Source organism: Acanthopagrus latus, chromosome 7 (genome assembly GCF_904848185.1).
Source record: "Acanthopagrus latus isolate v.2019 chromosome 7, fAcaLat1.1, whole genome shotgun sequence".
NCBI classification, from domain to species: Eukaryota; Metazoa; Chordata; class Actinopteri; order Spariformes; family Sparidae; genus Acanthopagrus; species Acanthopagrus latus.
The window spans coordinates 12,445,546-12,460,755 of record NC_051045.1 but is presented as its reverse complement, the minus strand read 5'-3'; the positions used below and the strand labels follow the sequence as shown (position 1 = coordinate 12,460,755).

The 15,210-nt window shown below is 44.1% G+C and overlaps 1 protein-coding gene across 2 annotated transcripts in view; it reads right to left on the bottom strand.

Annotated features, from left to right (window-relative positions):
• LOC119023614 (poly(rC)-binding protein 4-like) overlaps window positions 1–15,210 on the bottom strand; it is a 43,582-nt gene that overhangs the window by 4,480 nt on the left and 23,892 nt on the right. For both annotated transcript variants that reach the window (XM_037105701.1, XM_037105703.1), the window contains 8 exons: window positions 15,005–15,121; window positions 10,741–10,872; window positions 8,693–8,821; window positions 7,408–7,482; window positions 5,989–6,060; window positions 3,665–3,706; window positions 3,494–3,569; window positions 2,973–3,022 (listed from right to left, as the gene is read on the bottom strand). In XM_037105701.1, the coding sequence (XP_036961596.1) occupies window positions 2,973–3,022; window positions 3,494–3,569; window positions 3,665–3,706; window positions 5,989–6,060; window positions 7,408–7,482; window positions 8,693–8,821; window positions 10,741–10,872; window positions 15,005–15,121 (693 nt within the window). The remainder of the gene's footprint in view (window positions 1–2,972; window positions 3,023–3,493; window positions 3,570–3,664; window positions 3,707–5,988; window positions 6,061–7,407; window positions 7,483–8,692; window positions 8,822–10,740; window positions 10,873–15,004; window positions 15,122–15,210) is intronic.

The following is a 15,210-nucleotide window of genomic DNA, read 5'->3' as shown; positions in this document are numbered from 1 at the left end:
AGCAGCCGGGCCTAAAGAGCAACTCCAGAGACAATGGGCCACTACAGACCTCAAATCAGAGATAACCAGATAAAGTCTCCGCTCCACTCGGGACAAGAATCTCCCCCCTGGATGCCGGGCTTTTTAAACCAGCTGTCAGTAGAGCCCAGCTGTCAACACCCGCTTTGGTATTCGTGACCTCAAACAGCAGCGATCCTATACGAAAAACAAAACAAAAATGGAGCTTAATAAAATGGCACAGGGGGACACCGCAGGTATGCTCGCTGTGGTGATTATTTTTCCCTGCGCATACAAATAACAGTAATGCATCACAGCGCTCCTGGTGCTCTTCGAGTATTATAAGTGGCCTATATATTGTTGAGTTCCTGCTGAGGCAGTCATTAAAAAAAATAAATAAATAAAAAAAGGACACAGGAAAGAAGGGATGAGACGGTGCGAGTGCAGCCATTTTTCTTCCGGCTAAATCCTCCCTGCGCACAGAGGTACAGTACATACTGCTGACGGGGGGTGAGCAGTTTCTCAATGCATCTGTGCGTGTGTGTGTGAGGACAGAGTGAGATTGTGTGGCCGGACTGAGGGGTGGTGGTGGTGGCGGGGGCGCAGGGCTGAGGAGGCTCAGTCATGGCTATAAGTCCTCTCTTCTGGAACAATGGCTGGAGCTCACAGCTGTCCCTGTCACGTATAGCACGGCGCTCCCTTCATTCCTCTGATGCATTGTGCCACTCGCCATGTGGGGGTTTACTTATGGAAAAAAGAAAAGCCTTCAGGCATTTCAGAAATGTTGCTGGAGGGGGTTCAGACTGTGTTCTATACGGTACAGTGGAACCCAATCAATCCACGATTTGTTTTTCTCCTCTTCTGTCGATTGATAAACGACAGCAAAGAGAAAATATTATTTTACTATAGTATTTTTTTTTTTACAGATAGTAGAGAACCTTTCAGATGTTGATTTCCTGCCCAGTTTGAAGGATAAAGCTGGTACTGTTGGACTGTATATGTTCCATAACACCGATTGTTTGGAGGGTTGATTTATTATTATATACCTGTTTTTTATTTATTTATGATTGTTTTCCCATTCTCTAATGTCTCTATTTTCTTAGTTCGTTGATATTCATTAAAATCACCGAAGCTCTGACCATGGTATCACTCTCTGAAAAGACGTGTCCTTCTCTTCCTATGAATTGAGTTTTAAAACGAGGATGAGGCCGGCAATATTCTACATTCTTTACTCCCAATCCCACGGAAAAAGGCGAAGGAAAGCACACCAGCGAGCGCGCCTCACTGCTGCGCTGGGTGACATGTTTCCCTCAGAACCTCGGCACTGCAGTTTATTTTGAGTCAGTCCCACACACGCTGTCCTGCTGCTGTAAATACCCGCTACAGCGTACAAATCCACAGGTGAGAACATTCCCCACGTAACTGCAGTATTTACTGTTAGAGGAACATTTGCTAAAAACTAAGCTGCCCAGCTGCTTTAGGACAATTCTCAGCCTTTTGTAAAAAGAATAAAAAATATTTTAAAAGGCCTATACATTTATGATGTATTGGTTAATTTTGATTTTAAAGATTTACATTCATTTGGAAGGGAGAATATTTAGAGGATAACACTGGCTAATAATCATAAATTAAGGGTACATTTATAGTTGATTAAACTTTCCCAGCCCGGCTGATAAATCGGTTAGCTTGTATAATGGTTTCGGCCCAATATGCGCTGGTGTGGAAACTTTCTTTGAAAGAATATAACGCAGAATGATATGCTAAGGATGATTTCTAATAACTACATCCTGGGTTAAACGTACTGTTCCAATGCACTCAAGTCATTTTGCAACAAAGTTGATCGTTGTACTGTGAAATATCCCGCCTCTCTTTGTGTCTGATGACCACATTCACAGGATAACTAGCAAAAATGTGTGTGGATCAGCCAATGAATCTGAATTTCTGACTGCCTAATACTGCAGAAAGTTCTGCTATCGTCAGGCTCTACTGTGGTTCATAGTTGTTTTACTGTTATCACAATGAAACGTAGAGCATTAATTGAGCAAGTGTTTATTTTAAAGTTGCAACTTGTGTTTATGTTATGTTTAAATGCATTCACAAAGCATCTCATTGTCTAGTAATAGTGACATAATTATTCACAAAAGTTAAACAAACTATACATTCACCATATACTAGTGATGTTCCAGTTTAAAGGACCAACACACTCTTTGTTTTGGTCTTTTGTTGCCTCGTCCTTTCTTGTGTCTGACTGTGTGGTTCAGTGGCAGATGAATTCTACATTATAAATGGCCTCATTGGGAATCTGACTTCAGACGACAGCTTTCTTTGTCTCTCATTCCTCTTAATGAAACCGAATAGGAAGCATATCGCGGCAATTAACAGCCAGATGCTTTCTGCCTGAACCAGCCAAACCCGATACGAGAGTTCCCATCTGGAGGTAAATGCAGCCTGACGTTGTTATGAGGAGAATCTATGCGTTGCGATTTCCACCCTCAGATTGGAGAGGCATTTCATCAAACCCTGGCGGAGGCTAAGTGAAGAGGGAAAGGATTTTTGTCTGTTTTCTTATTGGCTGTTTTGACAGCAGACAGCCTCTAAGTAGGTCAGGGAACATGAGAGGATTTACTGAGCACTCTTGGGAGTCACTCTAAGACACTGCAACTGCAGCCCAGACAATAACGCGAAAGGATCCATATCAGCTCAGAATCCCTTTAACCTTGGGTTAGTCCTGGGTTAGAATAATGGGGACAATTAGTACGTTGCCAACATGTCTCTCGTCTCTTTTGAAGTCGCACCAGACGTCTTTGCGGGCGCAGCTACCGCATTCGAAGTCACCTGCTATACCACGCCGCGTACATGTGAGATGAGCGCTGATTTCCTGTTTTTCTCTCGCCGGTTGGTCTGATGGGGAAAAAAAAACAAACAAACAAGGCAAAGAATAAAAACTGTAAAGTTTGGGGGTTGCTTCTCCTTACATCATTGGGAATAAGCAGCTCCTGAGATGTCTGAGAGTTGGAGTCCATCCCTGATGAGAGAGAGTGCAAGCGTTAACTGAATAAAATTGACACATCAGACATTTTTTTTTTAAAATTCATTCAGCTGCACACAAAAACTGCCACTGAGATGCTGGAAAAAGCCTTTTTTTGAGAGCCCAGAACTGCGAGATATAGTAAAGCGGTTAATTTCCATTTTAATGGACCGATGTTTAACACGGCGCTCATTCTTTTCTTTCTCGCAGCTCGCTCACTCTGCGGAACGTATCATTTCACATAATAGTTTCTATGAGGGAGCTATAAAGCCTCGTCTCCGCCTTCCTCACCGACACAGGGACATAATCAGAGCAGCTAATGAAAGCGAGCTTTTACTTCTCACGGCTAAAAGGCAGGTGGAAAAATCTGCGGCAAGTTACGAACGGAGGTGTACTTAATTCAAGACAAATTGTTCAATTAACACAGAATCCAGAGCAAACACTGGCTGTTATTGCTGCTGTACGTACCGGGCATGATAGTCGACGCAGGCTGGGCAATGGGACTCAGGCCTTGCTGCATTGACAGCTGATGTAGCTTGGCCAGCTGTGAAACAGAAAAGCAGAACTTAATGGACTGTACACTAAACCTGGAGCTACTCATGTTGTATTAAATTATGGTATTCCCACAGACGCCCGTACCTCTGAGTGTGGAATGCCGTATTGGTTTTGCAAAGTGTAGGCCTGAAAGAGAGCATCCTGCATTAGGTAAATTACAGCCATAAAACATCACACCCGTGCAATAAATCTGCAGCCTCTTAATGGAAGTGCTTCACTGTCAATACACGGCAGGTTTTTTTCCAGAGGAAGAGAAATGTGTGTTTATAGTTGGGCAGGCGCTGAATAGGCTGACCATATTTTCAACCACAACAAAAACGTTCCCACGTACTCCAAGCGGTCTTTTCTCATACGGAGAGAGTTTTGGTTTTATTTGTCCGAGTTTCGAAAATATACATCTCTGAGATTTCTGCTTCAGGCGGAAGGTGACGGATGCAGCATTACAATTACTATCCTACAGGAACATCTCCTTCCATAACCTGCAGTTCTCAGTGTGAGCAGCTTCAGTAGTGAAAAACATATATATTTTGCGAAATAGACACAGTTCTTGGTTCTTTACCTCTTTACCTCCCTTGAGTCTGGCGCCAAGCACAAAATAAAAATAAATCCTCTACTGTATCACTACATAAATGACCATTAAGCATTGTCGTACATCAAATAAGTTCATATTCAAGTTGTACAGGTCTCCTGCGTATGCATGAACAAGTGTTTATTCTCTTTCTTTTTTTTTTGCAAATGAGCAAGTCACAGACAAATAAAAGTACATTTTGTCATCCTAAATAGTGACATTACTTATGGCTTGGATCAATTGGGCCTGTGACTGGTTTAATCTGATGTTAGACCTCTTATAAGAAACTGGTATAAACCAAAACACACTTATTTAAGATGTGGAAGAAACAAGTGCTGCATTAAAGGAACTGTCAACATTAAATGGAAATCCATTCCATGTTTTACAGCTGTGGGGCCTCATTTATGAAACAGACTTACAATCAATTGCAATCTTAAGTACAACAGGTATAGGTAGTTATTTAAAAAGCTTACTTTGGCATTGAAATTATCTTCATGCAAAGTTTAGACTTGATATGAGCGCATTCTTCCAGCTGGTAACATCAAGGTATTGCAGTTTGGGTTGATAATGTGTCCGAGCCAGTGGTGAACTTGACTAAACCCTCAACCGTGCAGGCATTACATAGTAGTAAATCACAAGACAGGTGACGTCAATTTAAGATGATTTGAGATTCTCAGAACTCGCTTAAACAAGGACGTTTGTGCTCAGTGCCTTTTTTTTTAATCAAACGTAAGCAAACCGCTGAAAATGACCTGAAGACAAAGTTTCCAGATCCATGGTCTCTGAGACAACAAACAGACAAATGAGCTAATTCTAATAAGATCAGGTAAATTAACTATTGAGCTGATAAGAAAATGATGAGGATTGTTTAAAACGCTTTAAACAGGAGAGAGACTCTCCTGGTCCGCAGACAGACCATCAGTTTTTTTCAGTGCTGCAATTAGCACAAACAAGATCTTTTTTCAACCCCACTTTATTGGCTGACTGACACCTGAAGATTGGAAGAAACGCCACTTCCAATATAAATAGAATATAATGACAACAAGGTGTTTCTTAAGTGTAATAAACACAAAAAAACTGCCGATGGAACAAGTGAAAAGTGTCTTGAAAACAATGGTCCTACAAGCTGCTGCATTCACAGCAATCCATCCATCTATCTTCTCTAACTCAAATCTGTCTGACGCCAGCCGTCTGGCTGCTATTACCAGTCCATCCTATATGGTCATAAACTGGAGAGGAGAGCCCAGCCCCTTGAAATGTATCAGTACATTACAGCTGTGTTTATATGGGAAAGCACAAAGGCAGCACAAATTAGTGCCAATAATCCAGTTGTTTACAGCATGATTGATCTCAATTGTTCTGCTCTTTGTATTTCATTACCCACAATTGTTTTTTTTTTTTTTCCCCTCAATCCAGGGCTGATTTGTCAGCGACTGACAGTATCCGCTGTTGTTGTCATTGGCGGAATATTCCTAAAGCTGAAATGTTTCTGGTGCAGAGCTGGGCAGGACTAAAAAAGAGGCTGTGGTGTGCGACGGCATCGTGTTTCGTGGCAGAGGCGGTGGTGGGGGAGTTGGGGGGGGTTGTGGCTCTTATGACAGGTTAGAACAATAGCTGCAGCTTTACGCTCAGCTGTTGTTTTTAATGCCTCATGCCAGATGATGGACTGTGTAAATTTGGACATGCCACACAACGCCTGCTCTCCACTCACCACTCAGCTCCCCCACAGCCCTGAGACTCACTCCTGTGCTCCACAAGTTTCAGACCGACGTTTGTGAAAAACTTGAGCTCATTTCTGCAGCCCATCATTCAGACTTCATGTTAATGATGATCCAATTACCTGCTGGAGGTCCAGGCCGCCCTGGGTGACTGAGTACATAGGGTGGGGTGCGAATTCTGACGCGTCGAACACCTACAAACCCAAGAGAGAAGCGCAAAAAGGAAAATATGCAGCTCATTACTGAAACATCTTCATGTTTTAAAAAGTCAGCATGGTCATTATGTTTGCAATGGGAGTGATGATTAGTGAGAGTAAATGTGTGCTTACCAGCTGGAACATCCACGGTCAGTTTGATGTAAAAATAATGAATATAAACTTCCAATTTCATTTTTTTTTTCTCCCTTCGCTACTGATCAAATTCAGTCTGCGTCGGCCCCTCGAGGCTGCATTTCTTGACACTTTAACACACCTAACAGGCTTATGGGCCATGACTCATCCACAGACCCTTTTCCCAAGACACTTCATTTTCCCCACTGACAAATTAGACAAACATCCCTTATCACTGCGCAGCCTTCATTAAAGCCGTCTCGCACTGACCGGGACCTCGCCCCGAGTATAATTTGATGGCTTATTATGGGAAATATCAAAAACACAAAGCCACTCCATAAATTGACCAGAGTTCTGAGGCAGCACAAACAGTGTCAGAACTGCTGACAGCTATGCCGAGTATCTGGCTGCTGCCGGAGCCAGAGGAGACGGCAGGTCTCCGGTCCCAATCGCTAATCTTGACTCTCTCCGTGGGAGGGTGGGGATCTGTCCCTGGCCCCCATCCCCCACCCCCCCCACACACACGCACAAACACAAACACCCGATCCTCCACCAAGGAGCACCCACACGAGTCTCGTTTCCCTGCAACAGCGAGCCAAGAACTTCAATGAAGGACCAAATCAATTGTTATGTCGTCTCCAGTGACCATATGTTGGGAAGGTGAGTGAGTCAGTTAGAAAATGCTCATCCAGTGGTTCTCAAGCTTTTTGTAGTATGACAATTTCGCTGAGTCTTTTGCTTTGGCCCACTCTAAAATATCTCTTCAACAGTGGACTGTATTAAAATGGCGGCCATTTTCCTCTGTCGTGTAAACTTTGGGGATCTGACAAATTGTTGCCGTTTCACAGCTTGCCAACTGATCAGCCACTGAAAAGATGGTGGAACGCGAACATTTGGAGGGAAATTCGGGACATGTTTATATATCAAACAACATATTTCATACCCTGCAAGCTAACGTTAGCATTCATCAACATCCCAACTGACCTTACTGTCTGATGACACGTGCTACCCTTAACTGTGATAGCCTTGCTAGCTTGAAAGCAGTTTTACAGTTTTTATTCAACTCCTTTCCATTCAAAGTCCAAATTTCCCCCCCCCAAGTCTAAGCCTGACCTCTTGTAAAGCCTCTGACAGTGACGGGAGATTCATCACAGTTTGAGAACCGCTGTTCCGGTGTATCATAGGAAAGCTTGTGTGCTAAAAATCTCTCACCTGGTTCCCTGCGATGAGGACTGCAGCTGGCGAGGGGCTCGGCCGATAGGGGATGGTCGCACCCTTCGGTGGTGACTGCGGAGTCAAAAACAGGACAATGAATCTTTATCGCGAGTCTCACAGACATGAATAAACTTTACAGGCGTACTCTGAAGTCAGAGAGTGCATCACTAAGTGCAAATGGTGTTGAACTCAGTGGTACATTAAGATACAATTAGAATTAATGATGATCTAAACTGCTAATGACACTGACATTATTCTCCCCTTGTTTTTTCTTTTGATAATATTAGTCGTTCTTTGAATAATTGAAGCAGTGTGGTGAGAGCTCTTTGTGGATAACAGCCCCGAGCCTCGGCTTGCATTGGGGCTGCAGACTCGCTAGTGGTTTGCCCTCTGGATACATCAAGCATCCGCTGACAAGGAGACACGTGAAGATAAAATTCTTCAAACACCAATAAGAAAATGAGATTATCCGGTGTACATGGCACCATATATCTTATCAGTAACTGCAATGTTGATGACACTGTTTTTGGCTTTAAAATATAGAGCATCTTTTTTTCTTGCCGGAGCAGTCACAGCAATTTCTTTGTATAACTTTGCATAATTTAAATCTTGGAGCCACAAGCAAGAAGCCGCTGGTACAGAATCCTAATGAAACTTGCAAGCCTTTGAAGAAGGCCCTGGAAAACTGGATCAAACTAGCAATTAGTCAGTCAGGTCCAGCTGCAACGCTAAAACAAAAAGGACTTGTGCACTGCGATGAACACACAGGGAGAAACTGTGCTTTGGGTTGTTTTGCTCTCATCTCCCATTTGATTTTCTCAAGAGAGCTGTTGTCTAAAGGTGGGCAGATTTCGCCGCGGGCCAGTTTGTTTTCTGCTAGCAGCTTAGCGTCCTCTCCAATGCGACTGAGCTCTGACCTGAGAGCTTGCACCTTCCGACTCCGTCCGAGATCTTGCCGAGCGGATTAATGCACGGAAATCCAAAAGAAAAACTGCATTTTCTTGATATCACCTACAGTTAGATACAGCTAATGCCACGTTCAAGCGCTCTGGATACGTGAACTCTGTCACAGGCAGCGTTACGTAACAAAGAAGCAGCCCGCTTAAAAATGCGCCAACTTCTGCTGCAGTGGAATAGACAGCTAATGCTCGCCGGTGAAATTAAAACATGCATGTCAGCGGCCATTATTTCCTGCACGTAGCTGCAGCAGCTGAGCTCTGACAAAATGTCAGCTAGGTGTGTGGGTGTGGGGAGCAGGAGAGAGGAACAGCACGCTTCCTACCTCCAGGATTACTGTGCAGATGAGCTTGACACACTGGATTACGGAGTCCTGATTCCCAGATATCGTCACCCCTCGCTCAGTGGAGTTGGGCAGCAAATCCCCCGCCACCTGTATCTGAGCTCCAGTGCTCTGCAAATGATAGGGGTTTTAAAAAAAAGATTAAGTTTGATGCCGCGGATAAGACAAGGCGTGATTACAATGGCGTGGCTTTCTTTCCGTGTCCTCCTGCCGGATTTGCTGACCTCATACAGTATTTTAACCGCCTGCCCTGAAAAAGCGGCGTGCTTAACTTCAGGTCTTGTCAGGTTAGCGATAAATGAAAAGTCTCCTATGGTCAGTAAATGTAATTCTCTACATTTTGGCAGATATATTCTGAATGTAGCACGCCTGCAGGGAAGAGAGGGCGCTTTTTAAGAATTATCTACATTTGCTGATGTCTGACAGACTGCAGGGTTTTCTTTGAAGTGGTTGCTGAACCGAGCACGTCGCATCGAAATGCTCCTGTGAGTGAGCGTGTGGCAACCGAACCAACAAAACAACTCTGGGTTACGAGCGAGACGAGAAAATCCCTCTAACCACAGAAATCGACTGGATGCCATCACAGATGAAGGTAAGGGCTAAAATGAGAGAGACTCTATTTGTAGACCAGTGCAGAGCTAATGTTACAGTGTCGGACTTCTCTGGCAACAGATCTATTGAGTTTAATCCTAACGTTTCAACCGGGCCTCAACGCAGTCAGGAGTTTTTCCCCTCTTTCAAAGTTGCCACTGCTGAGTCATACTGTGTTTTGTGTTCAGCGATCCATTCGGGCTGCATTAGCCCCATGAATTTCCTGCCTTAATAGTCCAAATCCAATTTAAGTCAGGTGTCGTCCTAAGTGCAGACGCCACGGCTTTGTTTCTGACCAAAATATCTCAAACTGTTGGTTAGATTCACATTAATGCCTATACAGACGTTCATGGTCTCTAGAGGAGGATTCCCAATGTCGCTGATAATCCCCTCACTTTTCATCAGCGCATCTGCTCCCATCCTAGCATCCTACATCTCTCAGTTCAACCCTCTGTTAACACACATTCACCCTAATTTTGTCTTCAGGTCAAGATTCAAGTATTTGATACATTTAATCCAGGTTTTAAATTGAATCAAGGCCTAAAACAGCTGTATGAACACAACAAAACCAATGGGGATCATTTTATCTGCCCAAACCCTAACATGCCCTGCTGGTGCCCATTACGCCACCCACAGCTGGGCAACACAGGACACAACATGGGTACAAAGGTCACATAGGACTTTTAGGATAATAGATCTATGCGCACATAGGACACTAAGAGAGTACACGTGCAGAACTAAAGAACGAGGACTTTTGGAACATAGGCATTTGAGACTTAAGACCCTGGAAGAGTACAGTAGAAACTGGGGAACATAGGACACAAGGTACACAAGACAAAGAACCTCAGGGCAGCATCTATGCAAAACTTCAAAACACTTTGAGAACACAGATCCTTGGGAACATCCTGATGTTAGCACTCAGCACGGCTGTCCCTTGGTACAGCCCCACAGAGTCACTAGCACGACCGTAGACTTAATGGCTCGTCATTTACTGCGTACTAATACTGCTGGTGCATCTTTAATCCCCTAATTACATGTAAACTCTCCTTATTGTCGCTCATCGGCGGGCCTAACACACTTCGCATGTCGTGATCTGCGGCACATTATCCACACATTCATTATTTTATGTACATTTGTTGCCATAAATGAATGCAATCACCATATTTTTTAAACATACTATCAAGATAGATATATGAACTTGCTGTGATTCTGTTCTGAATAAGCAACATCTGCCTTGAATGTATTTAGTGCAAGCAGGAGGACTAACAGGGCAAAGAAACATCAGAACTGTGGAAAAGAGGAAATATCTCTCCCTTCCAGCTGCAGTTTTCTTTCCCCTCATCTCCAGGAGCAGATTTGTTCTGTACATATTTCAGTGCAGGAGAGGCTGGGGCGGGGCGGGGGGGGGAATGGAGTAGATTTGTGTTCTGGCTGCTCACCTCTCTGATCTCCTTTATCTTGGCCCCTCCCTTGCCGATGAGAGAGCCACACTGGCTGGCAGGGATGACAAGCCGCAGGGTGACTGGGGGCTTGGAGCTGATGGTGCCGTTGGCCACCAGCGCAGTCAGGTCCTGGACGGAGATATGAGGAAAAAGAAGAAAAATGTGGCGAGAGTCAGCAGGAAAAAGGAAGAGGGAGAGAGAGAGAGTCCCAGAGGAAAAGATCAGGCGGCAGGGGTCAAGGTGGAGAGAAAAGCCACTGGAGGGTATTAACTCCAACAATTGGGACCGATGGGCCATGAATGTGAATCTAGCGCCAAGCTCACTTTCAGTTCTAGTTCTATAAGGTTATGTTTTAAATACTTTGGCTGAAAGTGGTTGAAATCAAACAGTAGAGACTTAATTGAATTACAAATCACCCTGACCATGTTGTTATGATGAGCCAAGTCAACATGCCCCTGCTTAATAGCAATGGCTCAAAACCCAGAACTATGACAAAGAACTATTGACAACTCGGCCAAGCTCAGCTTCTACTGCATCAACGTGAGCCGAACAACAGACAATGGGATCCATACTGGAGAGGGGCAGCTGGAGCCTTTGGGTGGGCGGCAGACGGAGCAAAGAGCAGGGCGGCATAATTAACCTCCGGCGCTTTCAGCATGAAGTTCAGTTCAGGGTGGGGTCGTTAAAGGTTGTTCAATCATTCATATGAGCTGCAATATTCTCCATGAAAGGGGAAAATATCAATTGACGCACCGCTCGAAAAGCAAACCGTGCTTTGAGCCTTCAACTGGGCCGCATACAGCTGAGCCAGAGGACACTGTCCACGTGTCTGACCCAGTCACCCTGGGATTTCACTCCAGAGATCTTTTCAAAACAACTGAATGAGTGGAGTTATATGAAAGACGAAGTTAAAGGGTAGCCAGAGTTAAATCCACGTGTCATATAAACAGTAACTCACTGCTATTTTCATTTGCTTCCTTCTTTTTCTCGCAACTCACAAAACTGCGGTCAGATTAGAACACATTTTAAGGAAAGGTGCAACGTTTTCAAGTCAGAACATTTTGAGCGTTTTCTTTGCTGAGAGTTCGATGGATCTACGAGACGACAGCCAGTTAACCCCGCTTAGAATAACAACTGAGGAAACAGCTGCCCCGACCTCACACAGACCTAAAAAACTTTTCTTTAAAGCTCACTAATTAAGACATCGTTTGATCTGCACAGCGGGGTCGGGATGACAGGGGAAGTCATTTTAAGAATACCCTCCACTGGAAGGAACAGAGTTCAAGGCATTTGTAACGTGTGGGAGAGAAAATGAGAAGAAGTTTGTTGCCGCTCATTGCATTAACTTTACGTCTCCAGGTCCTCTTTATTATTCTCTTAAAAAACTGCGCTTAAGACACTTGATTGCCTTTGTGGCAGTGGTGTTTCGTTCCTGTTGTCCCCAGTTAGTGTGTTTCTCTCAACCGTGCTGTTGTTATCTGCATTTACTTAGCTTAGCTTCATTGTAGCTAGCCAGCTAGCTTTGTTTCTAGTTGCCGAGGCTGCACAGATAAGTTACTGACACGAGGTGGAAAATCATTTTACATTTTTGGATGCGTGTCGGTGGTTACTGGAGGCAGTTTCCTCGACTGGGTGATTTCAGTGCGTCAGAGCGACACTGACGAACAGCGGCGACTACAGCTGTGAGCTACCTCTGAGGGGACACGCTGCCTAAAATTTCAGAAACAAACAGTACCCTCCACGCACCCGAACAACGACCGCACTGTCTCCTGGCCACAGCCTCGGATTTTTATTCACAGATGTGTGTGTTGTCCGTTAGAAATGTTGACTCATATCACTGACACATTTAAAAAGGTAAACAACCTCAAGGAAACAAAATGTAATGACAAGACCTCGGTGGGGTGAAGTTAAAATGTTCCTCTATGTGTGCAGTTAACCATATCTGACGATTTTAAATGTATATCTACGTGTTTGTGAGTTTAGTCTGTATTAGTAAGCATTTGGATCAAGAACCTCGATGACCTGATGAGTGTGTTCCTGCGCAGGTAGCAAACATCCTGTGTGCGCTCTGCTGTGGGTGGAGACGGAGCTTTAATTAATGAACAGCGTGCCTCTGCGAAGCTTTGAAGTGTAAATACGCCGCGCTGTCTCTCTTCCCATCAGAGTTCAAACCCACAACAAAATGTGTGACAGAATGCAAAGCGCGCTGCTTGTTCTTGAAAGTCTGACTCGAGAGAGAGAGAGAGAGAGAGAGAGAGAGAGAGAGAGAGAGAGAGGATGGCGTGCATATGTAACTTCAAGGGATTTTTCTTTCTTTCTTTTTTACAACACTCCATGATGTTTCCAATAACTGAGAACTTTAAATTTGAAAAAGCACATTCTGATGTGGCTCTTGTGCTCCCTCCGCTCTGCGTCTATATTTAGTGAGGCGGATCGGGCACTCTGACGTCTTGTCTCATCAGGAGGGGGGGGCACACGGCTCGTCTGTACAATCACAAGACTCAAGGGTGTCATTTTCTTGATTTGATCTAAAAATATGAGCCACGTCTTACCACACATACTTCCCCCTTTTGCCATCATCCGTAAGGCAAGGTGGATGTTATGAGCCGGGGCGTTACACAACCACGGCTCACGCAAAGAGTTGCTGGGCCTAAAATCCCCAAAGCATATTGTATCGCTGGTGGGATAAGGACTCTGATACAGGCAGATTATACGGCTTTCATTGCGTATGGTTACTCGAAATACACCTGGGAACAAAACGCACACGTAGTCTCATGCTGTGGCGTGTTTACTGTGTTACTAGAGTATTTTTTCGGGTTATCGGATCACTCCGCATAAATGGGTGTTTTTGCTCTTGAGTGGGGGAAAGAAATACACACAAGTGATCACCTGCCAAATGAAAGAACAGAGCGATCCTGCAGCTCCTGCTAATCATAAAATAACTGAGACGGGAATAAACGCCAGGTCTACTTAGCACTCACTGAAAAAAAATCAGATTATTCCCCCTTTGTTTTTGATTAAAGGTGTTACACGTACAATAACTCAACTATTGTCGAAGTGGCTCGCAGCGGGTCAGCCGCCACGTTGCCATGGAAACTCAAGAGTTTCAGGGTTGAAAAGAGGTGAGAGTGAAAGATCTTTAATGAATACTGTGCTGTGCTCGCAGCCAGCGTGTGTTTACTGAAGGCTGTCGACCTGCGCGGGGAGCACCTGTTTCCCTGCCAATGTCTGCTGTGATGCTAAATCAGAGCAAGGACGGCTCCTTATTCCACCGCATTAATTAGCGCACCGCTGGCCAGTCACCACGCTGATTAATAGGCATACGGAACCTGTCATCTATATCTCATTAGCAGACGATGTGACGACACGCAAATCCTTTCTCATTAACAGGTACAAATCAGCGTCGTTTTGCCCTGTGAAGAGTTTAATGCGTTCTCGGGGAGCGGAGAAACAAATATACAATGTGCATCACGTCAGTCTGGTTACAATAGTCAGCTCAGTCCACTTATCCCCAATTTTTTTTTTTTTATCTGCAGTGTAATCTTATCTGAAAGCACATCAAGTGCTTTGAAACACAGCTAAATTTCTTTCCTTCCATCACTTCAGTTCAGAGAATAATCGATAGTGGTGAAAGCACATTAGTGGTAATGTTGAGATGACGCTCAGGAAGTGATTTCTTCTGATAATGTGGTTAAATGGCGTCTTTCATTTCGACTCCAACGAGACTCTGATAACTACCGAAACTCTGCCGGGTTTCCTCTGTAAAACACTGTTGTTACACACAATTATTATAGTTTTGGTATCCTTAATTAGATTGCGTTTTAAATTTTCGTTTTTGTGTTCAAGTTTCCAGAGTGGGTTTGTTTAGCATTTACTATCTCCGCCAAAGGAGGCTGTTGGTTTGTCAGCAGGATTACACAAAACCCACTGAGCGGGTGTCGACGTGACTTGGATGCAGGATGAGTCTCGGCCTTGAATAGATCCCATTAACTGTTGGTGCAGATCTGGATAAAGAGACACTGTCTAACATTGCGAGATTGTGATAGTTTGGGTTTTTGGTTAGTTGTTTCCTGTTTAATTTGGTAGATTATGTCCTTGTGTCTCATATTTTACTTCTACTTCTTGTCTTTATTGTCTATCTTGTAATAACCTTGCTTAAGACACATAAAATGACACATTTTTCTAACGTTTTTCTGAGGAGATGTGTTGAATTCACTCATATGTGATGCCAATCAATGGCATGACTGACAGTTACAGTTACCTCCTCCAGTTTGTATGTGATCATGGTGAAAGCTCTGAAGACGCAGTCTGTGGAGCCGGTGATGGTGATGATCCTCTCTGGACAGGAGCCCTCAGAGATGTTGACCCGAGCGCTGCTCTGTGGGGAGAGAGGTCATTAGGTTGGTTAATGGCCCGCATTAACACGATAGTTTTTACAAGGGAAATAATTTCTTGCAGATTGTAAGA